General features: G+C 59.1%; 1 protein-coding gene across 1 annotated transcript; it reads left to right on the top strand.

The window, feature by feature from the left end:
* Window positions 1–371: 371 nt before the first annotated feature.
* On the top strand, window positions 372–23,626 carry LOC144678055 (GRIP1-associated protein 1-like; the record flags this gene model as incomplete). The annotated part of the gene is made up of 8 exons (XM_078537979.1): window positions 372–419; window positions 3,006–3,105; window positions 3,808–3,885; window positions 6,786–6,878; window positions 7,893–8,027; window positions 15,883–15,978; window positions 22,425–22,637; window positions 23,513–23,626. Coding segments are annotated over 8 exons (877 nt in total), but the record flags the coding sequence as incomplete, so codon positions are not given.
* Window positions 23,627–24,057: the final 431 nt, after the last annotated feature.

Raw genomic sequence — 24,057 nt, 5'->3', positions numbered from 1 at the left:
TTTACCCTCCCAGTGTGATCCCGGCCGCTGGTCATCAGCCGGGCATTCAGCCATTGGCCGAATTCCAAGTGGGGTCTTTGTCCCAGGCCCAAGCGGGAATTATTGGTATGAGGAGTGATGGGGGAGAGGGGGTTGTGAGGTTCGAGGTACGCTGGGTGTTAAGGCATAAGGGGCCAAGGGTGCTAAACGGGGCTGAGCTACCAATCGCACGGATCAAGTTGAATAGCGGCACAGGCTGGAGGAGTTCAATGGCCTTGTCCCGCCACTTATCAAGGGAGTGTACCAACATAGTCCTCCCCTGTGTTCGTTGACAGGCATCATTGCCAATGCCAGCACATTAACATTTCTGTCCTCTCCCTCTGTCTCTCTAGCTTTCTGCGTCTGCAGTCTGAGAAGGAAGCACTCTACAACGACAGCAGGTAGGCATAGATGCGCAAACCTTGGCGACCAGCCGAGTGGGTTAGGGGCCACCATATCCATCACTGAGGGAGCGCCGCACTGTCGGAGGGTCAGTACTGAGGGAGTGCCGCACTGTCGGAGGGTCAGTGCTGAGTGAGCGCCGCACTGTGGGAGGGTCAGCGCTGAGGGAGTGCCACCCTGTCGGAGGGTCAGTGCTGAGGGAGCGCCGCACTGTCGGAGGGTCAGTGCCGAGGGAGTGCCGCACTGTGGGAGGGTCAGTGCTGAGGGAGCGCCGCACTGTGGGAGGGTCAGTACTGAGGGAGCGCCGCACTGTCGGAGGGTCAGCGCCGAGGGAGCGCCGCACTGTCGGAGGGTCAGTGCCGAGGGAGCGCCGCACTGTCGGAGGGTCAGTGCTGAGGGAGCGCCGCACTGTCGGAGGGTCAGTGCTGAGGGAGCGCCGCACTGTGGGAGGGTCAGTGCCGAGGGAGCGCCGCACTGTCGGAGGGTCAGTGCCGAGGGAGCGCCGCACTGTGGGAGGGTCAGTGCTGAGGGAGCGCCGCACTGTCGGAGGGTCAGTGCTGAGGGAGCGCCGCACTGTGGGAGGGTCAGTGCCGAGGAGCGCCGCACTGTCGGAGGGTCAGTGCCGAGGGAGCGCCGCACTGTGGGAGGGTCAGTGCCGAGGGAGCGCCGCACTGTGGGAGGGTCAGTGCCGAGGGAGCGCCGCACTGTGGGAGGGTCAGTGCCGAGGGAGCGCCGCACTGTGGGAGGGTCAGTGCTGAGGGAGCGCCGCACTGTCGGATGGTCAGTGCTGAGGGAGCACCGCACTGTCGGAGGGTCAGGTCATACTGGGAGAACACTAGCTGATAATCACTCCAAGCTTTATGCTTGCCCCAACCCTGGGGTGCGCAGCCCAGGAATGATTGCTGTGTGGGTTTGTGGGAAGTCTGACAGGAATGAGAGGGAGACCTGTATCCACATTGACCACAAATCCACCTGCTCTTCACTGTTTCCTTTTTGTTTGTCTCAATTTACTTTGGTCCCTCCCTCCCTCCGTCTGTCTGTCTCCCTCCCTCCCTCCGTCTGTCTGTCTCCCTCCCTCCCTCCGTCTGTCTGTCTCCCTCCCTCCCTCCGTCTGTCTGTCTCCCTCCCTCCGTCTGTCTGTCTCCCTCCCTCCGTCTGTCTGTCTCCCTCCCTCCCTCCGTCTGTCTGTCTCCCTCCCTCCGTCTGTCTGTCTCCCTCCCTCCCTCCGTCTGTCTGTCTCCCTCCCTCCCTCCGTCTGTCTGTCTCCCTCCCTCCCTCCGTCTGTCTGTCTCCCTCCCTCCCTCCGTCTGTCTGTCTCCCTCCCTCCGTCTGTCTGTCTCCCTCCCTCCGTCTGTCTGTCTCCCTCCCTCCGTCTGTCTGTCTCCCTCCCTCCGTCTGTCTGTCTCCCTCCCTCCGTCTGTCTCCCTCCCTCCCTCCGTCTGTCTCCCTCCCTCCCTCCGTCTGTCTGTCTCCCTCCCTCCGTCTGTCTGTCTCCCTCCCTCCGTCTGTCTGTCTCCCTCCCTCCGTCTGTCTGTCTCCCTCCCTCCGTCTGTCTGTCTCCCTCCCTCCGTCTGTCTGTCTCCCTCCCTCCGTCTGTCTGTCTCCCTCCCTCCGTCTGTCTGTCTCCCTCCTCCGTCTGTCTGTCTCCCTCCCTCTGTCTCCGTCTGTCTGTCTCCCTCCCTCTGTCTCCGTCTGTCTGTCTCCCTCCCTCTGTCTCCGTCTGTCTGTCTCCCTCCCTCTGTCTCCGCCTCCCTCCCTCCCTCCCTCCCTCTGTCTCCGCCTCCTCCTCCCTCCTCCCTCTGTCTCCGCCTCCCTCCCTCCCTCCCTCTGTCTCCGCCTCCCTCCCTCCCTCCCTCTGTCTCCGCCTCCCTCCCTCCCTCCCTCTGTCTCCGCCTCCCTCCCTCCCTCCCTCTGTCTCCGCCTCCCTCCCTCCCTCCCTCTGTCTCCGCCTCCCTCCCTCCCTCCCTCTGTCTCCGCCTCCCTCCCTCCCTCCCTCTGTCTCCGCCTCCCTCCCTCCCTCCCTCTGTCTCCGCCTCCCTCCCTCCCTCTGTCTCCGCCTCCCTCCCCTCCCTCTGTCTCCGCCTCCCTCCCTCCCTCTGTCTCCGCCTCCCTCCCTCCCTCTGTCTCCGCCTCCCTCCCTCCCTCTGTCTCCGCCTCCCCTCCCTCCCTCTGTCTCCGCCTCCCTCCCTCCCTCTGTCTCCGCCTCCCTCCCCTCCCTCTGTCTCCGCCTCCCTCCCTCCCTCTGTCTCCGCCTCCCTCCCTCCCTCTGTCTCCGCCTCCCTCCCTCCCTCTGTCTCCGCCTCCCTCCCTCCCTCTGTCTCCGCCTCCCTCCCTCCCTCTGTCTCCGCCTCCCTCCCTCCCTCTGTCTCCGCCTCCCTCCCTCCCTCTGTCTCCGCCTCCCTCCCTCCCTCTGTCTCCGCCTCCCTCCCTCCCTCTGTCTCCGCCTCCCTCCCTCCCTCTGTCTCCGCCTCCCTCCCTCCCCTCTGTCTCCGCCTCCCTCCCTCCCTCCCTCTGTCTCCGCCTCCCTCCCTCCCTCCCTCTGTCTCCGCCTCCCTCCCTCCCTCCCTCCCTCCCATTCCCTCTAGGACGAAGATTGAGGAAGTTCAGCAGCGAAAGGAGGAGGAGCTGAAATCTCTCAACGCCCGAAACCAGCGACTGCAGCAAGAGGCACAAACGGCCAATCAGGTACGGATGCTGGGGGCCCAGCCCTGGCCAATCAGGTACGGACGCTGGGGCCCAGCCTGGCCAATCGGATACGGGCTCGGAGCCCCAGGTCTGGCCAATCGGATTCGGGCTCGGAGCCCCTGCCCTGACCAATCGGATACGGGCTCGGAGCCCCTGCCCTGGCCAATCGGATACGGGCTCGGAGCCCCTGCCCTGACCAATCGGTTTCGGGCTCGGAGCCCCTGCCCTGGCCAATCGGATACGGGCTCGGAGCCCCTGCCCTGGCCAATCGGATACGGGCTCGGAGCCCCAGGTCTGGCCAATCGGGTGCAGGTTCAGAGCCCCTGCTCTGGCCAATCAGGTACGGGGTCGGGAACCCTGCCCTGACCAATCGGATATGGGCTTGGGACCCCTGTTCTGGCCAATCGGATACGGGCTCGGGGCCCGAGTATGGTGGGTCCTTGTTTCTGACCTGGGAGAGGTCCCCTTACCACAGGAACAGGCCCCTCCCCCTCTCTTGCACGCCCCTCCCCCTCTCTCGCGCGCGCCCCCTGCCCCTCTCTCGCACGTGCCTCCTGCCCCTCTCTCACACACCCCTCCCCCCATCCCTGCCGATTTAAACTAGCCCCTCCGCCTCGGGGTGCATTGCCCAATGAGTTTGCCATGTGACAGATATTCTGCTTGCACCGATGTGGCTCTCGGCCTCTTTTTCTCTCTGCCCAGAGCCTGGCCGACCTGAAGGATTACCTGCAGAAACTACAGAAGGAGCACGACGTGGTCCTGCAGACACTCCGCGATCAGGTGAGCCTGTGTGTCTGGAGGCAAAGTTCCCGAGGTCCCAAATGCCCCGCTGGAATGCCACTGGTTCCACAGTCTGTCTGTTAGTCTTCCTGGATCACTGATCCAGTTTATTAGCGATAAGAGTCAGTGCGTAGAGCAAGATCACACACAATTACATTGAATGGGAAGGGGTTGGGTCCATTGGGATTGTGGACAGTGGGAGTGAACGGGAAGGGGTTTGGGTCCATTGGGATTGTGGACAGTGGGAGTGAACGTGAAGGGGTTTGGGTCCATTGGGATTGTGGACAGTGGGAGTGAACGGGAAGGGGTTTGGGTCCATTGGGATTGTGTACAGTGGGTGTGAATGGGAAGGGGTTTGGGTCCATTGGGATTGTTTACAGTGGGAGTGAACGGGAAGGGGTTTGGGTCCATTGGGATTGTTTACAGTGGGAGTGAACGGGAAGGGGTTTGGGTCCATTGGGATTGTGTACAGTGGGAGTGAATGGGAAGGTGTTTGAGTCCATTGGGATTGTGTACAGTGGGAGTGAATGGGAAGGGGTTTGGGTCCATTGGGATTGTGCACAGTGGGAGTGAATGGGAAGGGGTTTGGGTCCATTGGGATTGTGCACAGTGGGAGTGAACGGGAAGGGGTTTGGGTCCATTGGGATTGTGTACAGTGGGAGTGAATGGGAAGGGGTTTGGGTCCATTGGGATTGTGTACAGTGGGTGTGAATGGGAAGGGGTTTGGGTCCATTGGGATTGTGCACAGTGGGAGTGAACGGGAAGGGTTTTGGGTCCATTGGGATTGTGTACAGTGGGAGTGAACAGGAAGGGGTTTGGGTCCATTGGGATTATGCACAGTGGGAGTGAGTGGGAAGGGGTTTGGGTCCATTGGGATTGTGTACAGTGGGAGTGAGTGGGAAGGGGTTTGGGTCTATTGGGATTGTGTACAGTGGGAGTGAACGGGAAGGGGTTTGGGTTCATTGGGATTGTGTACAGTGGGAGTGAGTGGGAAGGGGTTTGGGTCCATTGGGATTGTGTACAGTGGGAGTGAACGGGAAGGGGTTTGGGTCCATTGGGATTGTGCACAGTGGGAGTGAGTGGGAAGGGGTTTGCGTCCATTGGGATTCTGTATAGTGGGAGTGAACGGGAAGGGGTTTGGGTTCATTGGGATTGTGTACAGTGGGAGTGAGTGGGAAGGGGTTTGGGTCTGTTGGGATTGTGTACAGTGGGAGTGAACGGGAAGGGGTCCATGGTGACTTAGCCAGAGACTCCTGACTGAACCCGTCCCCGGTTTAGAGGATACCTTGTGGTTTGTGTGTTATTGATTCTGGATCAGTTCTATCTCAGTATTTTGGTTCTATTTGAAAGCTCTAGGCCTGTGACCACCCCCCTCCCCCCCCGTTACTGTCGTGGACACTGAATTCCAACCACAGCTACCAGACATTCTCAGTGTTTGCTCTGTAACAGTGTCGGGACTTCAGCTTCTCACTGTTTACAATCTCATTACAATTACAGTTCTCAAAATGTCTCTGTCTCTGTTCTGTGCTTTGGTTCGGTGTGTGTGTGTGTCTGTCTCTCTCTCTGTCGCAATTCCCCCATCACTCGCGCGCCACCCACCTGCCCCGTTGCCCATCACCCATCCGGCTCTTGCCCCATTGCCCACCTGCGACTTGCCCCATTGCCCACCTGCGACTTGCCCCATCGACCACCTGCGACTTGCCCCATCGCCCACCTGCGACTTGCCCCATCGCCCACCTGCGACTTGCCCCATCGCCCACCTGCGACTTGCCCCATCGCCCACCTGCGACTTGCCCCATCGCCCACCTGCGACTTGCCCCATCGTCCACCTGCGACTTGCCCCATCGCCCACCTGCGACTTGCCCCATCGCCCACCTGCGACTTGCCCCATCGCCCACCTGCGACTTGCCCCATCGCCCACCTGCGACTTGCCCCATCGCCCACCTGCGACTTGCCCCATCGCCCACCTGCGACTTGCCCCATCGCCCACCTGCGACTTGCCCCATCACCAATCCGGCTCTTACCCTGTCACCCACCTGCCTGTCAGCCCATCGGCCGCCCACTGCCCCATTGCCACCCTGCCTCTCGCCCTGTCACCCTCTGGCCCTGTTGCCCACCCATTGCCCCGTTGCCACCCTGCCTCTCGCCCCGTCACCCTTTGGCCCTGTTGCCCGCCCACGTCTCTGGCCCCATCGCTGCCCACGTCTCTGGCCCCATCGCTGCCCACGTCTCTGGCCCCATCGCTGCCCACGTCTCTGGCCCCATCGCTGCCCACGTCTCTGGCCCCATCGCTGCCCACGTCTCTGGCCCCATCGCTGCCCACGTCTCTGGCCCCATCGCTGCCCACGTCTCTGGCCCCATCGCTGCCCACGTCTCTGGCCCCATCGCTGCCCACGTCTCTGGCCCCATCGCTGCCCACGTCTCTGGCCCCATCGCTGCCCACGTCTCTGGCCCCATCGCCACCCCGTCTCTGGCCCCATCTCTCACGCGCCCCATCGCCCGCTCGTGGCCCCTGTCCCTCTCGCCACCCCCTTGTCACTCTGTCAGCTTGTGTTGATCTCGCTCATTATTGATTTTTTGATTATTATGGAGCTCCTCTCGCTCCGTCGCTCTCTCCCTTAAACCCCCCACCTTGCAAATCTGTTAATTGACTGCGAGTAACCTGGTCTGTGCTGTTTTTAACAACTCCCGTCTTTCTCTCTCTCTCTCTTTTTCTCCCTCTTTCTCTCTTTTTCTCCCGCCCTCTCCACATCTCTTTCTTTCTCCCTCTCTCCCTCCCCTCTCTCCCTCTCCTCTCTCTCTCTCTTTCTCCCTCTCTCTCTCTCTCTCTCCCCCTCTCCCTCTCTCTCGCCTGCTGATGTGCCATTGCCGTGCTGTTGCCGTCCTTCGTCGGGTGAAAGGTCGAGTGTCAGAGTGCAGAGTGTCAGGAGCAGGTGGAGAGCATCCTGTCTGAGAACGATGCCCTCCGCACAGGTCTAGCAGCCCTAGAGCAGGTACCTCCACCAGCTTCAGAAAGCGTCTCGCGAAAAGTGGGGGTCCGCTGTCGACCGGTCCGACACTGTGGGATCTCTGAGCCACTGAATGGACAAGGAGGATCTCGTGGTGATTGGAGGGGGTGGGTGGGTGGGGGCGGGTTAGCGAGACACGACTTGGCTCCGCAGGGCGTCAGGATGTGGGCCCGAGGTGAGCGGTAATTGGCCAGACCCAAGGCCCAGGTCCCATCACAAGGCCCTTGGCCTCTTCCCCAACAGCAGAGATCTCGGCAGAGGGCGTCACTTGACTCTTAGCACCTGACACCTCCCTAAACTGTTGCTGCCCTCAGCTTGCCCATGTCAGGAGTCCAGCCTGTGTCCTTCTGCTTCACCGATGTGCCCCCTGTTCTATAAGCTGCAGGCTTGTGAACTGTGCCTCCTGCATCCCCTGTCTGTATCGAGAACGACAGAAGCGTGCCGATCCCCGCTGACATCTGAGAAACTTCCAGTTACCACCCCTGGGGTTCTGGAGGTCTCTGCCTTGCAATAAGCCCCGGCCGCCCCTCCCTCCATTCTCCGACTGAGGCTGAGTGAGATCCTCGGTGATGGTCCCCCCCCCCACGGTTAATCTGGTCAACTGGCCAACAGACCGAGAGTTGCCAGGAGCGCCGTCCCCCTGAAACCCGCCCAGGGCTTCCAGCCAAGCCCTGAGGGGGGCGCTCAGCACGGACCTCGGTCAGGAATTCCGGAGAAGCCATTGGCAGGACCGATCCTCGATCGACAGCACAAACTGATCTTCGTCATAGAGGCAGACTGGTGTGAGGAACCTTCTCACAGGACAGTGTAGAGGGAGCTTTACTCTTTATCTAATCCCGTGCTGTACCTGTCCTGGGAGTGTTTGATGGGGACGGTGTAGAGGGAGCTTTACTCTGTATCTAACCCCGTGCTGTACCTGTCCTGGGCATGTCTGATGGAGACAGTGTAGAGGGAGCTTTACTCTAACATAACTTGATGGGTTTTTTTGTCTGTGAATAGATTCAGACGGCTAAGACCCAGGAGATGAATGTGCTGCGAGATCAGGTCATGTCGCTCACTCTTGAAGTGCAGCAACGACAGAGTGATTTGGAGGCGCTCATGGCCCAGAGGGATGACCTCAGCAGCCAGCTACAGGTATGCCTGAGTGGGACTCATTCTGTGTGGGACCTCAGTTTCTGTACAGGGCTGATGTGTTGAAGAAATACAACATTTGAGGTGAACTTGCCAATGGTGGGAAGATTGAATGGGATTGTTTACAACGGAAGACAACATGCTGCTCGAGTGGGAATGGGGTAAAGGGTCAAAATACCTTCGTTTGGGCTGTGTAGAGGGAGCTTTACTCTGTATCTAACCCCGTGCTGTACCTGTCCTGGGAGTGTTTGATGGGGACAGTGTAGAGGGAGCTTTACTCTGTATCTAACCCCGTGCTGTACCTGTCCTGGGAGTGTTTGATGGGGACGGTGTAGAGGGAGCTTTACTCTGTATCTAACCCCGTGCTGTACCTGTCCTGGGAGTGTTTGATGGGGACAGTGTAGAGGGAGCTTTACTCTGTATCTAACCCCGTGCTGTACCTGTCCTGGGAGTGTTTGATGGGGACGGTGTAGAGGGAGCTTTACTCTGTATCTAACCCTGTGCTGTACCTGTCCTGGGAGTGTTTGATGGGGTCGGTGTAGAGGGAGCTTTACTCTGTATCTTACCCTGTGCTGTATCTGTCCTGGGAGTGTTTGATGGGGCAGTCAGGAGCAGAGTAACTGTTGTAACATGGTAGGCCACTAGATGGGGAAGGAGGGCAGCAGATTTTGTTGTGTTGTGCCCAGTGAGAGCCTGGAGGACACTGAGGTAAAAGGCAGCAGCTGAGGTCTCTGACAGCACAGGGAGACTCCAGGCCTGCCCCTGCCAGTGCTGTGCTCAGCAATTGGTGCTGATGAGCAGGGAGAATGAGTAACTGATATCAGCCTTGTGTCTGCCCCTAATCACTGTCCTGTAACCTCTGGAACGTGGGTGAGAATGTTTAGTTTATTTCTGTTTTACCATCATCTTCCTGTTCAGAGCGGTGGCTCGATTGATCCCCACCAGTACTGTACCCCAGTGTTATACAGTGACAGACCCGTCCCCACCAGTACTGTACCCCAGTGTTATACAGTGACAGACCCGTCCCCACCAGTACTGTACCCCAGTGTTATACAGTGACAGACCCGTCCCCACCAGTACTGTACCCCAGTGTTATACACTGACAGACCCGTCCCCACCAGTACTGTACCCCAGTGTTATAGTGACAGACCCGTCCCCGCCAGTACTGTACCCCAGTGTTATACAGTGACAGACCCGTCCCCACCAGTACTGTACCCCAGTGTTATACAGTGACAGACTCGTCCCCACCAGTACTGTACCCCAGTGTTATACAGTGACAGACCCGTCCCCACCAGTACTGTAGCCCAGTGTTATACAGTGACAGACCTGTCCCCACCAGTACTGTACCCCAGTGTTATACAGTGACAGACCCGTCCCCACCAGTACTGTAGCCCAGTGTTATACAGTGACAGACCCATCCCCACCAGTACTGTAGCCCAGTGTTACACAGTGACAGACCCGTCCCCACCAGTACTGTACCCCATTGTTATACAGTGACAGACACGTCCCCACCAGTAATGTACCCCAGTGTTATACAGTGACAGACCCGTCCCCACCAGTACTGTACCCCAGTGTTATACAGTGACAGACCCGTCCCCACCAGTACTGTACCCCAGTGTTACACAGTGACAGACCCGTCCACACCAGCACTGTACCCCAGTGTTATACAGTGACAGACCCGTCCCCACCAGTACTGTACCCCAGTGTTATCCTGAACCCTCCAGCATTATTCTACTGATGCTATAAGCTGCTGAAATGTGGGCCTTTATGTTGGCGATTTTCGAGCTGTTGTGGTCACGGTTTGACTGGCAAACGTCGGCTTCCGCTCGCTCTGCTTTCTGCATAATTTAGATGGTCATCAAGTGTCTGTTAATGCAGCCGACATTGTATTTCAGGGTTGAAACAAGGTTAGAGATTCACATCAAATATTAAACGCTCCCCCATTGATTTCTGCGGAGGCTGTGCCGCGATGCGAAGCGGTTTCAAGCTGAACGCACACGGAGCGGGCCTGCAACTCTGCCCCTTGCACCCTGCTCCCCTCCCGCAGCCGCTGACCCTGTCTGGGGCCGATGGTGCCCCGATGTCCCCCTCCCACCCCCCCTCCAGGCAGTGGGGCGGCAGCCAGGCCTTTGGGTCCTGGAAACCCGGGCCTGACACTCTTGCCCGCCTGGTCCCGCCTCCCTGGGCAAAAGGCTGGCTGCCTCTCCCACCCAGGGGGCCCTGGGAGAGCCGAGGCTGATTCCTGCTCTCACCCCTCCAGCCCCCCCCACCCGGCTCCCATCAGACTTGCATTTACATAGCCCCTTTCACGTCCTCGGGCTGGGACCAAGGTAGAGGCGGCCCTTCCACCTACGAAACCCAAAAACATTTGTATACAAATTGTTTTCTCGGCACCAAGGGATCCGTGGGCCAGGGCGGGAACGTGGAGTTGGGATGTGATGGGATTGAGTGGTGGGGCAGTATTCAGGCTTTGGCTGACGTGCCACCCAAGTGCCAGGCAATGACCATCTCCAACAAGAGAGAATCTAACCATCGCCCCTTGACATTCAATGGCATTACCATCGCTGAATCCCCCACTATCAACATCCTGGGGGTTACCATTGACCAGAAACTGAACTGGACCCAGCCATATAAATACTGTGGCTACAAGAGCAGGTCAGAGGCTGGGAATCCTGCGGAGAGTAACTCACCTCCTGACTCCCCAAAGCCTGTCCACCATCTACAAGGCACAAGTCAGGAGTGTGATGGGATACTCCCCACTTGCCTGGATGAGTGCGGCTCCCACAACACTCAAGAAGCTCGACACCATTCGGGACAAAGCAGCCCCGCTTGATCGGCACCCCATCCACAAACATTCACTCCCCCCACCACCGACGCACAGGAGCAGCAGTGTGTGTACCATCTACAAGATGCACTGCAGCAACTCGCCAAGGCTCCTTCGACAGCGCCACCCAAACCCACGACCTCTACCACCTAGAAGGACAAGGGCAGCTGACACATGGGGAACACCACCACCTGCAAGTTCCCCTCCGAGCCTCACTCACCATCCCGACTTGGAAATATATCGGCCGTTCCTTCACTGTCGCTGGGTCCGAATCCTGGAACTCCCTCCCTAACAGCGCGGTGGGTGTACCTACACCACACGGGACTGCAGCGGCTCAAGAAGGCGGCTCACCCCCCACCTTCTCAAGGGGCAATTAGGGATGGGCAATAAATGCTGGGCCCAGCCAGCGACACCCACATCCCATAAGTGAATTTTTAAAGAATACAGGCTTGAGGAGCAGTATGGCCTCTTCCTGATCCTATCTTTTACACTGTCCTCCTAAGCGGGTGTTCGGAGTGACAGGGTTTCTCCTCCATTGCTTGGCGGCTTCATTTGTAGACAGAGCTGAGCAGTGTCGATGTATTTAAGGTGCTGGGGTGGGGGGGGGAGGCTGGAGAAGGGAATAGAAGGATGAGGGGAGATGAAGAGGGGGGGCAGGAGGTGTGGTGGGAGGGAGGGGGCTGGTGTGGGGCAGAAACACTGGGCCCGGAGTAGTTCATGCGAGTGGCTTCACAGCAGCGGGAACAGGCCGATGGCCCAGGACACCTCGCCGCCGATGAGCTCGCTCCCTGTGGCGCTGCAGGTAACTCAGCAGCTCCTTTTGTGCACAGCAAGATCCCACAAAGCAGCCACGTGGCCGTGACCCGGATCGTCATCCGTTTTTTGGTTTGAGGGATAAATATGGGCCTCAGGACACCGGGGGGGTGGGGGGTGGAGAACTCCCAAACCAACCCCGCCCCCACCTTCCGATTGTGGCCGATGGGATCTTCTACACCCACCCGAGGGGGCAGACGGGGCCTCACCCCGAAAGATGGGACCTCGGGCAGCGCGGTGACCCCCTCCACCTCGGCGCTGGGCATCTGGTGGCACGGCGCCGCCCCCTGGAGTCCGAGGGCTTGAGCCCCTGGGGGGGTTGGGGGGGGGCGTCTCGAACCCACCACCTCTGACCCCCGAGGTTATTGGGGGGGGTCCCGGTTCCTGCGTTGGGAGAGTTCCTGCCTCCCGCTCTTAGGAATATCTCAGTCGGCACGGTTAAATTGGTCACGGGGCCTGCACACTCTCTGCTCCCTGCGCCCAGACACCTGAGCTCCGAAGGTGACAGGGCAAAGGCCTATTGCCCCCTGCACTCGATCTCTCACTCTGCTGCTCACCCCAGCACTGTGGCAGTTACACGAAGCCATGCCTTGCCAGAGAGAGGGGGGTGAGTGGGGAGTTGGGGGTGGCGAGAGGCTCTCGCACTCTGGGGGAAGCACCCAGGCCGTGTTTTTGGCCTGTGACGATCCTGCCTGGCCCCGCCCAGCACGGGACTGAACCCACTGCACGCGTGAGTTCACACACGCGCACCGAGACTCCATCGCACATAACTCTTCACAGCAGCAGTCACTGGACAGTGATCAGGAGCAGGAACCCTGGCTGATTTCCTCTCTCTCTCTTTAACCCAGGGATCACTGGACAGTGATCAGGAGCAGGAACCCTGGCTGATTTCCCCTCTCTCTCTAACCCAAGGATCACTGGACAGTGATCAGGAGCAGGAACCCTGACTGATTTCCCCTCTCTCTCTCTCTTTAACCCAGGGATCACTGGACAGTGATCAGGAGCAGGAACCCTGGCTGATTTCCCCTCTCTCTCTAACCCAGGGATCACTGGACAGTGATCAGGAGCAGGAACCCTGGCTGATTTCCTCTCTCTCTCTTTAACCCAGGGATCACTGGACAGTGATCAGGAGCAGGAACCCTGGCTGATTTCCCCTCTCTCTCTAACCCAAGGATCACTGGACAGTGATCAGGAGCAGGAACCCTGACTGATTTCCCCTCTCTCTCTCTCTTTAACCCAGGGATCACTGGACAGTGATCAGGAGCAGGAACCCTGGCTGATTTCCCCTCTCTCTCTAACCCAGGGATCACTGGACAGTGATCAGGAGCAGGAACCCTGGCTGATTTCCTCTCTCTCTCTCTTTAACCCAGGGATCACTGAACAGTGATCAGGAGCAGGAACCCTGGCTGATTTCCTCTCTCTCTCTCTCTAACCCAGGGATCACTGGACAGTGATCAGGAGCAGGAACCCTGGCTGATTTCCTCTCTCTCTCTCTCTCTCTAACCCAGGGATCACTGGACAGTGATCAGGAGCAGGAACCCTGGCTGATTTCCTCTCTCTCTCTAACCCAGGGATCACTGGACAGTGATCAGGAGCAGGAACCCTGGCTGATTTCCCCTCTCTCTCTCTCTCTAACCCAGGGATCACTGGACAGTGATCAAGAGCAGGAACCCTGGTTGATTTCCTCTCTCTCTCTCTCTCTCTCTCTCTCTCTCTAACCCAAGGATCACTGGACAGTGATCAGGAGCAGGAACCCTGGCTGATTTCCTCTCTCTCTCTAACCCAGGGATCACTGGACAGTGATCAGGAGCAGGAACCCTGGCTGATTTCCCCTCTCTCTCTAACCCAGGGATCACTGGACAGTGATCAGGAGCAGGAACCCTGGCTGATTTCCCCTCTCTCTCTCTCTCTAACCCAGGGATCACTGGACAGTGATCAAGAGCAGGAACCCTGGTTGATTTCCTCTCTCTCTCTCTCTCTCTCTCTCTCTAACCCAGGGATCACTGGGCAGTGATCAGGAGCAGGAACCCTGGCTGATTTCCTCTCTCTCTCTAACCCAGGGATCACTGGACAGTGATCAGGAGCAGGAACCCTGGCTGATTTCCTCTCTCTCTCTAACCCAGGCATCACTGGACAGTGATCAGGAGCAGGAACCCTGGCTGATTTCCCCTCTCTCTCTCTCTCTAACCCAGGGATCACTGGACAGTGATCAGGAGCAGGAACCCTGGCTGATTTCCCCTCTCTCTCTCTCTCTCTAACCCAGGGATCACTGGACAGTGATCAGGAGCAGGAACCCTGGCTGATTTCCCCTCTCTCTCTCTAACCCAAGGATCACTGGACAGTGATCAGGAGCAGGAACCCTGGCTGATTTCCCCTCTCTCTCTCTCTCTCTAACCCAGGGATCACTGGACAGTGAACGGGAGCAGGAACCCTGGCTGATTTCCCCTCTCTGTCTCTCTCTCTCTATCTAACCCAGGGATCACTGGACAGTGATCAGGAGCAGGAACCCTGGCTGATTTCCCCTCTCTCTCTAACCCAGGGGTCACTGGACAGTGATCAGGAGCAGGAACCCTGGCTGATTTCCCCTCTCTCTCTCTCTCTCTAACCCAGGGGTCACTGGACAGTGATCAGGAGCAGGAACCCTGGCTGATTTCCTCTCTCTCTCTCTCTAACCCACCTGACCAGATTTTTCTATCTTTTTCTTTCCCTCCCCTTTCTTTCATTCTTTCTCTCTCTTCTCTCTCCCTCGTTCTCGCTCCTTGTCTCTCCCTTATTCTCGCTTCTCCATCGCATGCTTGTGCATGCTCTGTCTCTGTCTCTCTTTCCCTTTCTCGTTCTCTCTGTGTGGGAGTCCACATCATCTTGCCTTTATATAGCACATCTCGCTAATGGCCCCAAGGTGTTTCACAGCGCTTATCAGACAGAATTTGACCCCGAGCCACACGAGGGGACGTTAGGGACAGGTGACCGAAAGCTCAGTCATAGAGGTCGGTTTTTAAGGAGCATCTTAAAGGAAGAGAGTGGGAGGGAATTCCAGAGCTCAGGGCCCCCTCAGGCAGCTGAAGGCCCGGCCACCAATGGCGGAGCGATGGGAATCGGGGGATGGTCAAGAGGCTGGAATTGGAGGAGCGCAGAGATCTCGGAGGGATGTAGGAGGTTACAGAGATAGGGAGGGTTGTAGGGGCTGGAGGAGGTTACAGAGATAGGGAGGGTTGTAGGGGCTGGAGGAGGTTACAGAGATAGGGAGGGTTGAAGGGACTGGAGATTACCGAGATAGGGAGGGTTGTAGGGGCTGGAGGAGGTTACAGAGATAGGGAGGGTCATAGGGGCTGGAGGAGGTTACAGAGATAGGGAGGGGTGTAGGGGCTGGAGGAGGTTACAGAGATAGGGAGGGGTGTAGGGGCTGGAGGCGGCTACAGAGATAGGGAGGGTTGTAGGGGCTGGAGGCGGCTACAGAGATAGGGAGGGTTGTAGGGGCTGTGGAGGAGGTTACAGAGATAGGGAGGGGTGTAGGGGCTGGAGGAGGTTACAGAGATAGGGAGGGTTGTAGGGGCTGGAGGAGGTTACAGAGATAGGGAGGGTTGTAGGGGCTGGAGGAGGTTACAGAGATAGGGAGGGGTGTAGGGGCTGGAGGAGGTTACAGAGATAGGGAGGGTTGTAGGGGCTGGAGGAGGTTACAGAGATAGGGAGGGTTGTAGGGGCTGGAGGAGGTTACAGAGATAGGGAGGGTTGTAGGGGCTGGAGGAGGTTACAGAGATAGGGAGGGGTGTAGGGGCTGGAGGAGGTTACAGAGATAGGGAGGGGTGTAGGGGCTGGAGGAGGTTACAGAGATAGGGAGGGGTGTGGGGGCTGGAGGAGGTTACAGAGATAGGGAGGGGTGTAGGGGCTGGAGGAGGTTACAGAGATAGGGAGGGGTGTGGGGGCTGGAGGAGGTTACAGAGATAGGGAGGGGTGTGGGGGCTGGAGGAGGTTACAGAGATAGGGAGGGGTGTGGGGGCTGGAGGAGGTTACAGAGATGGCTGTCTCTGGTTAGTGCCTGGGGAGTGGGCAGAGGGGTTTGCCCAGGGGAGTTACACAGGCGGCGGGTGTATCAAGGAGAGGGGTGTGGGTTGAGGTGCCGAGGGTGGGGAGGGTGTAGTGGAAGTGGGTGGAGTGCCCAGGGAGGGGGCAGCCGTACCTGTGGAGGTGCCAGTCAGTAACCACCTCTTGTGTGCTCTGTAGGGGGTGAGTCAGGCCAATGGCCTCCTGCTGGAGCAGTCACAGCAACTGGAACAAGACAAAGACCAGCTCCAGAAGGAATTGGAGGAAGCCCGGAAGGTAGGCAGGTGGGGCCGGTCACTGTGTCGCCAGTGTGCTCTGACACACTCGCACGCTCACTCTCTCACACCTGCGCACTCCCTCTCTCTCTCTGTCACCAGTGTGCTCTGACACACTCGCACGCTCACTCTCTCACACCTGCGCACTCCCTCTCTCTCTCTGTCACCAGTGTGCTCTGACACACTCGCACGCTCACTCTCACACCCGCGCACTCCCTCTCTCTCTGTCACACCCGCGCACTCCCTCTCTCTCTCTCTCACACCCGCGCACTCCCTCTCTCTCTGTCACACCCGCGCACTCCCCCTCTCTCTGTCACACCCGCGCACTCCCTCTCTCTCTGTCACACCCGCGCACTCCCCCTCTCTCTGTCACACCCGCGCACTCCCCCTCTCTCTGTCACACCCGCGCACTCCCTCTCTCTGTCACACCCGCGCACTCCCTCTCTCTGTCACCAGTGTGCTCTGACACGCTCGCACGCTCACTCTCTCACACCCACGCACTCCCTCTCTCTCTCTGTCACCAGTGTGCTCTGACACACTCGCACGCTCACTCTCTCACACCCACGCACTCCCTCTCTCTCTCTGTCACCAGTGTGCTCTGACACACTCGCACGCTCACTCTCTCACACCCACGCACTCCCTCTCTCTCTCTGTCACCAGTGTGCTCTGACACGCTCGCACGCTCACTCTCTATCACACCCGCGCACTCCCTCTCTCTCTCACCAGTGTGCTCTGACACGCTCGCACGCTCACTCTCTGTCACACCCGCGCACTCCCTCTCTCTCTCTGTCACCAGTGTGCTCTGACACGCTCGCACGCTCACTCTCTCACACCCGCGCACTCCCTCTCTCTCTCTCTCTGTCACCAGTGTGCTCTGACACGCTCGCACGCTCACTCTCTCACACCCGCGCACTCCCTCTCTCTCTCTCTCTCTCTGTCACCAGTGTGCTCTGACACACTCGCACGCTCACTCTCTATCGCCAGTGTGCTCTGACACACTCGCACGCTCACACTCCCCCTCTCTCTCTCTCACCCGCGCACTCCCTCTCTCTGTCACCAGTGTGCTCTGACACGCTCACTCTCTCACACCCGCACACTCCCTCTCTCTGTCACCAGTGTGCTCTGACACGCTCGCACGCTCACACTCTCACACCCGCGCACTCCCCCTCTCTCTGTCACACCTGCGCACTCCCTCTCTCTGTCACCAGTGTGCTCTGACACGCTCGCACGCTCACTCTCTCACACCCGTGCACTCCCCCTCTCTCTGTCACACCCGCGCACTCCCTCTCTCTCTCTGTCACCAGTGTGCTCTGACACGCTCGCACGCTCACTCTCTGTCACACACGCGCACTCCCTCTCTCTGTCACCAGTGTGCTCTGACACACTCGCACGCTCACTCTCTTACATCCACGCACTTCCTCTCTCTCTCTGTCACCAGTGTGCTCTGACACGCTCGCACGCTCACTCTCTGTCACACCCGCGCACTCCCTCTCTCTCTCTGTCACCAGTGTGCTCTGACACGCTCGCACGCTCACTCTCTCTCACCCGCGCACTCCCTCTCTCTCTCTCTCTCTGTCACCAGTGTGCTCTGACACACTCGCACGCTCACTCTCACACCCGCGCACTCCCTCTCTCTCTCTGTCACCAGTGTGCTCTGACACACTCGCACGCTCACTCTCTATCGCCAGTGTGCTCTGACACACTCGCACGCTCACACTCTCACACCTGCGCACTCCCCCTCTCTCTCTCACACCCGCGCACTCCCTCTCTCTGTCACCAGTGTGCTCTGACACGCTCGCACGCTCACACTCTCACACCCGCGCACTCCCTCTCTCTGTCACCAGTGTGCTCTGACACGCTCGCACGCTCACTCTCTCACACCCGCGCACTCCCTCTCTCTCTCTGTCACCAGTGTGCTCTGACACGCTCGCACGCTCACTCTCTCACACCCGCGCACTCCCTCTCTCTCTGTCACCAGTGTGCTCTGACACGCTCGCACGCTCACTCTGTCACACCCACGCACTCCCTCTCTCTCTCTCACCAGTGTGCTCTGACACGCTCGCACGCTCACTCTGTCACACACGCGCACTCCCTCTCTCTCTCTGTCACCAGTGTGCTCTGACACACTCGCACGCTCACTCTCTATCGCCAGTGTGCTCTGACACGCTCGCACGCTCACACTCTCACACCTGCGCACTCCCTCTCTCTCTGTCACACCCGCGCACTCCCTCTCTCTCTGTCACACCCGCGCACTCCCTCTCTCTCTCTGTCACCAATGTGCTCTGACACGCTTGCACGCTCACTCTCTGTCACACCCACGCACTCCCTCTTTCTCTCTGTCACCAGTGTGCTCTGACACGCTCGCACGCTCACTCTCTCACACCCACGCACTCCCTCTCTCTCTGTCACACCCGCGCGCTCCCTCTCTCTCTGTCACACCCGCGCGCTCCCTCTCTCTCTGTCACACCCGCGCACTCCCTCTCTCTCTGTCACACCCGCGCACTCCCTCTCTCTCTGTTACACCCGCGCACTCCCTCTGTCTCTGTCACACCCGCGCACTCCCTCTCTCTGTCACACCCGCGCACTCACTCTCTGTCACCAGTGTGCTCTCACACGCTCACTCCCTCTCTCTCTGTCACACCCACGCACTCCCCCTCTCTCTGTCACACCCACGCACTCCCTCTCTGTCACCAGTGTGCTCTGACATGCTTGCGCGCTCACTCTGTCACACCCGCGCACTCCCTCTCTCTCTGTCACCAGTGTGCTCTGACACACTCACATGCTCACTCTCTGTCACACCCGCGCACTCCCTCTCTCTCTGTCACCAGTGTGCTCTGACACACTCACATGCTCACTCTCTGTCACACCCGCGCACTCCCTCTCTGTCACCAGTGTGCTCTGACACGCTCGCACGCTCACTCTCTCACGCCCACGCACTCCCTCTCTCTCTCTGTCACCAGTGTGCTCTGACACACTCGCACGCTCACTCTCTCACACCCACGCACTCCCTCTCTCTGTCACCAGTGTGCTCTGACACACTCGCACGCTCACTCTGTCACACCCGCGCACTTCCTCTCTCTCTGTCACCAGTGTGCTCTGACACGCTCGCACGCTCACTCTCTGTCACACCTGCACACTCCCTCTGTCTGTCATCAGTGTGCTCTGACACGCTCGCACGCTCACTCTCTGTCACACCCGCGCACTCCCTCTCTCTGTCACCAGTGTGCTCTGACACGCTCGCACGCTCACTCTCTGTCACACCCGCGCACTCCCTCTCTCTCTCTGTCACCAGTGTGCTCTGACACGCTCGCACGCTCACTCTCTCACACCTGCGCACTCCCTCTCTCTCTCTGTCACCAGTGTGCTCTGACACGCTCGCACGCTCACTCTCTCACACCCGCGCACTCCCTCTCTCTCTCTCTCTCTGTCACCAGTGTGCTCTGACACACTCGCACGCTCACTCTCTATCGCCAGTGTGCTCTGACACACTCGCACGCTCACACTCTCACGCCCGCGCACTCCCCCTCTCTCTCTCACCCGCGCACTCCCTCTGTCACCAGTGTGCTCTGACACGCTCACACTCTCACACCCGCGCACTCCCCCTCTCTCTGTCACACCCGCGCACTCCCTCTCTCTCTCTGTCATCAGTGTGCTCTGACACGCTCGCACGCTCACTCTCTGTCACACCCGCGCACTCCCTCTCTCTGTCACCAGTGTGCTCTGACACGCTCGCACGCTCACTCTCTGTCACACCCGCGCACTCCCTCTCTCTCTCTGTCACCAGTGTGCTCTGACACGCTCGCACGCTCACTCTCTCACACCTGCGCACTCCCTCTCTCTCTCTGTCACCAGTGTGCTCTGACACGCTCGCACGCTCACTCTCTCACACCCGCGCACTCCCTCTCTCTCTCTCTCTCTGTCACCAGTGTGCTCTGACACACTCGCACGCTCACTCTCTATCGCCAGTGTGCTCTGACACACTCGCACGCTCACACTCTCACGCCCGCGCACTCCCCCTCTCTCTCTCACCCGCGCACTCCCTCTGTCACCAGTGTGCTCTGACACGCTCGCACGCTCACTCTCTCACACCCGCACACTCCCTCTCTCTGTCACCAGTGTGCTCTGACACGCTCACACTCTCACACCCGCGCACTCCCCCTCTCTCTGTCACACCCGCGCACTCCCTCTCTCTCTCTGTCACCAGTGTGCTCTGACACGCTCGCACGCTCACTCTCTGTCACACACGCACACTCCCTCTCTCTCTCTGTCACCAGTGTGCTCTGACACACTCGCACGCTCACTCTCTTACACCCACGCACTTCCTCTCTCTCTCTGTCACCAGTGTGCTCTGACACGCTCGCACGCTCACTCTCTGTCACACCCGCGCACTCCCTCTCTCTCTCTGTCACCAGTGTGCTCTGACACGCTCGCACGCTCACTCTCTCACACCCGCGCACTCCCTCTCTCTCTCTCTCTCTGTCACCAGTGTGCTCTGACACACTCGCACGCTCACTCTCACACCCGCGCACTCCCTCTCTCTCTCTGTCACCAGTGTGCTCTGACACACTCGCACGCTCACTCTCTATCGCCAGTGTGCTCTGACACACTCGCACGCTCACACTCTCACACCCGCGCACTCCCCCTCTCTCACACCCGCGCACTCCCTCTCTCTGTCACCAGTGTGCTCTGACACGCTCGCACGCTCACACTCTCACACCCGCGCACTCCCCCTCTCTCTGTCACACCCGCGCACTCCCCCTCTGTCACACCCGCGCACTCCCTCTCTCTCTCTGTCACCAGTGTGCTCTGACACGCTCGCACGCTCACTCTCTCACACCCGCGCACTCCCTCTCTCTCTCTGTCACCAGTGTGCTCTGACACGCTCGCACGCTCACTCTCTCACACCCGCGCACTCCCTCTCTCTCTCTGTCACCAGTGTGCTCTGACACGCTCGCACGCTCACTCTCTCACACCCACGCACTCCCTCTCTCTCTCACCAGTGTGCTCTGACACGCTCGCACGCTCACTCTCTGTCACACACGCGCACTCCCTCTCTCTCTCTGTCACCAGTGTGCTCTGACACACTCGCACGCTCACTCTCTATCGCCAGTGTGCTCTGACACGCTCGCACGCTCACACTCTCACACCTGCGCACTCCCTCTCTCTCTGTCACACCCGTGCACTCCCTCTCTCTCTGTCACACCCGCGCACTCCCTCTCTCTCTCTGTCACCAATGTGCTCTGACACGCTTGCACGCTCACTCTCTGTCACACCCACGCACTCCCTCTTTCTCTCTGTCACCAGTGTGCTCTGACACGCTCGCACGCTCACTCTCTCACACCCACGCACTCCCTCTCTCTCTGTCACACCCGCGCGCTCCCTCTCTCTCTGTCACTCCCGCGCGCTCCCTCTCTCTCTGTCACACCCGCGCGCTCCCTCTCTCTCTGTCACTCCCGCGCGCTCCCTCTCTCTCTGTCACACCCGCGCACTCCCTCTCTCTCTGTCACACCCGCGCCCTCCCTCTCTCTCTGTCATACCCGCGCACTCCCTCTCTCTGTCACCAGTGTGCTCTGACACACTCACACGCTCACTCTCTGTCACACCCGCACACTCCCTCTCTCTCTCTGTCACCAGTGTGCCCTGACACACTCGCACGCTCACACTCTGTCACACCCGCACTCTCCCCCTCTCTCTGTCACACCCACGCACTCCCTCTCTCTCTGCCACCAGTGTGCTCTGACACGCTCGCACGCTCACTCTCTCTCTGTCACACTCGCGCGCTCACTCTCTCTCTGTCACACTCGCGCGCTCACTCTCTGTCACGCTTGCGCGCTCACTCTCTCTCTGTCACGCTCGCGTGCTCACTCTCTGTCACACTCGCACGCTCACTCTCTGTCACACTCGCGTGCTCACTCTCTGTCACACTCGCGCGCTCACTCTCTGTCACCAGTGTGCTCTCACACGCTCACTCCCTCTCTCTCTGTCACACCCACGCACTCCCCCTCTCTCTGTCACACCCGCACACTCCCTCTCTGTCACCAGTGTGCTCTGACATGCTTGCGCGCTCACTCTGTCACACCCGCGCACTCCCTCTCTCTCTGTCACCAGTGTGCTCTGACACACTCACATGCTCACTCTCTGTCACACCCGCGCACTCCCTCTCTCTCTGTCACCAGTGTGCTCTGACACACTCACATGCTCACTCTCTGTCACACCCGCGCACTCCCTCTCTGTCACCAGTGTGCTCTGACACACTCACATGCTCACTCTCTGTCACACCGCGCACTCCCTCTCTCTCTGTCACCAGTGTGCGCTGACACACTCACACGCTCACTCTCTGTCACACCCGCGCACTCCCCCTCTCTGTCACACTCGCACGCTCACTCTCTCACACACTCGCACGCTCACTCTCTCTCGCTCTCTCCCCCCCTGTTTGCCTTCTCTCAGTCGGCTGATAAGCGGAAGGCCATGCTGGATGAGATGGCTATTGAGTCCCAGCAGGAGAAGACTCGACATAAGGAGGAGGTCAGCAATGTGAAGCTGCAGCACGAGAAGGAGGTGCTGGGAATTCGCGCCAAGTACGAGAAGGAGCTTCGAGAGCTTCACGAGGAGAAGAACAGAGCGGAGGAGGAGCTGAGGGGACAGCTGAGGGACGAGAAGGTGAGGAGGAGGAGAGGGAGGAGGAGGGAGAGGGGTGCCGGGAGGGGGGAGGAGGGAGAGAGGGGCCGGGAGGGGAGAGGAGCCGGGAGGGGGAGGTGGAGGAGGAGGGAGAGGGGTGAAAAGCTGATGTGGGGCGGGGTGATGGGGAGGGGTGATGGGGAGGGGGGAGGGGTGACGGGGCGGGAAGGGGCGACGGGGAGGGGAGGGGCGACGGGGAGGGGAGGAGCGACGGGGAGGGGAGGAGCGATGGGGCGGGGCGACGGGGAGGGGAGGGGTGACGGGGCGGGGAGGGCGACGGGGCGGGGCGACGGGGAGGGGCGGGGCAATGGGGAGGAATGGGCGTGGGGTGATAGGGAGGGGAGTTGATGGGGAGGGTGGTCTGGTGGTGAGGGGGCGAGGTGATTGGGCGGAAATTGTGGGGATGGAGGCAAAGGGCCAACGGCAAAGGATGAGGGAGGGTGAACTGTCCAATCAGAGGGAGAAAGACGCTGTGTTTATGGAGTTGGGCAGGTCAGAAGGTGGGGGGTGTGGAAGATTGGGGTGGGGTTCCGGGGGAAGTGCGCGGGTACTGGAGGAGGGGTTGGGGGTGGGGGTCCTGTTGGGCAGGGGGGCTGGGGGAGATGTTGGGGATATCAGGCAGAGGGAGTGAAGGGCCTAGACGGGGTGCAAGTGCAGACGCTGGGGTCAGTCTGGCAGTGGGAGTGAGGGACCAGGAGGAGTGACTGGGGGACATGTTAGGGGGAAGATGTTGTAGGGGGGATCTGGCAGAGGGAGTCAGGGGCCTGGAGGAGTGGCTAGGTGAGGATCTGTAGGAGGGGCTGCGGGTGATGCCCAGGCCAGTTCAGTGCTAACGCCGTCCCCTCCCACACGGACAGGCTCGGAGCCGGGAGCTGGAGACTATACAGAGCACTGTGGAAGTGCTCCAAGAGCAGATCCAGGCTATGGATGGGGCAAAAGGCTGGTTTGAGAGGCGTCTGAAGGAAGCGGAGGTAAGGGCATGTCATGAAAATATAATAACTTTCATAATATTGTTGTGATTTATTGGAAAAGTGGGTTAATAGTGGGGGTTTGGGTTAGTTCGTGTGTGTGTGTGGGGGTGAGGGGTGGTGGGGATTTAATTGAATGGCTGGTCTGGAGGTTTTGAGTTACCAACAAGAAGCCAGGTTTGAAATGCTAAATACCTAAACACAGCTGAAGTTTTACAATGTGAAGTGTGAGGAAAGTTTGCATTTTTAGATAAATAGAGTAGTTTGAATTTCAGAGAGATGGTGAGATGTTACACTTAGCCAGAAGGAGCTAAGCCAATCAGTGTGTTTACTTTTCCCAAAGGCTACTGATAAAATTAGTACCGTGAAAGATTTATATTATGAGAAAAGTAAAGTTGCAAAGACATATTGGAAGAATGGAATTCCCATTAAAA

Source organism: Cetorhinus maximus, unplaced genomic scaffold (genome assembly GCF_964194155.1).
Source record: "Cetorhinus maximus unplaced genomic scaffold, sCetMax3.hap1.1 HAP1_SCAFFOLD_3506, whole genome shotgun sequence".
In the NCBI taxonomy this organism is placed as follows: domain Eukaryota; kingdom Metazoa; phylum Chordata; class Chondrichthyes; order Lamniformes; family Cetorhinidae; genus Cetorhinus; species Cetorhinus maximus.
This window is presented reverse-complemented; position numbering and strand designations above follow the sequence as displayed.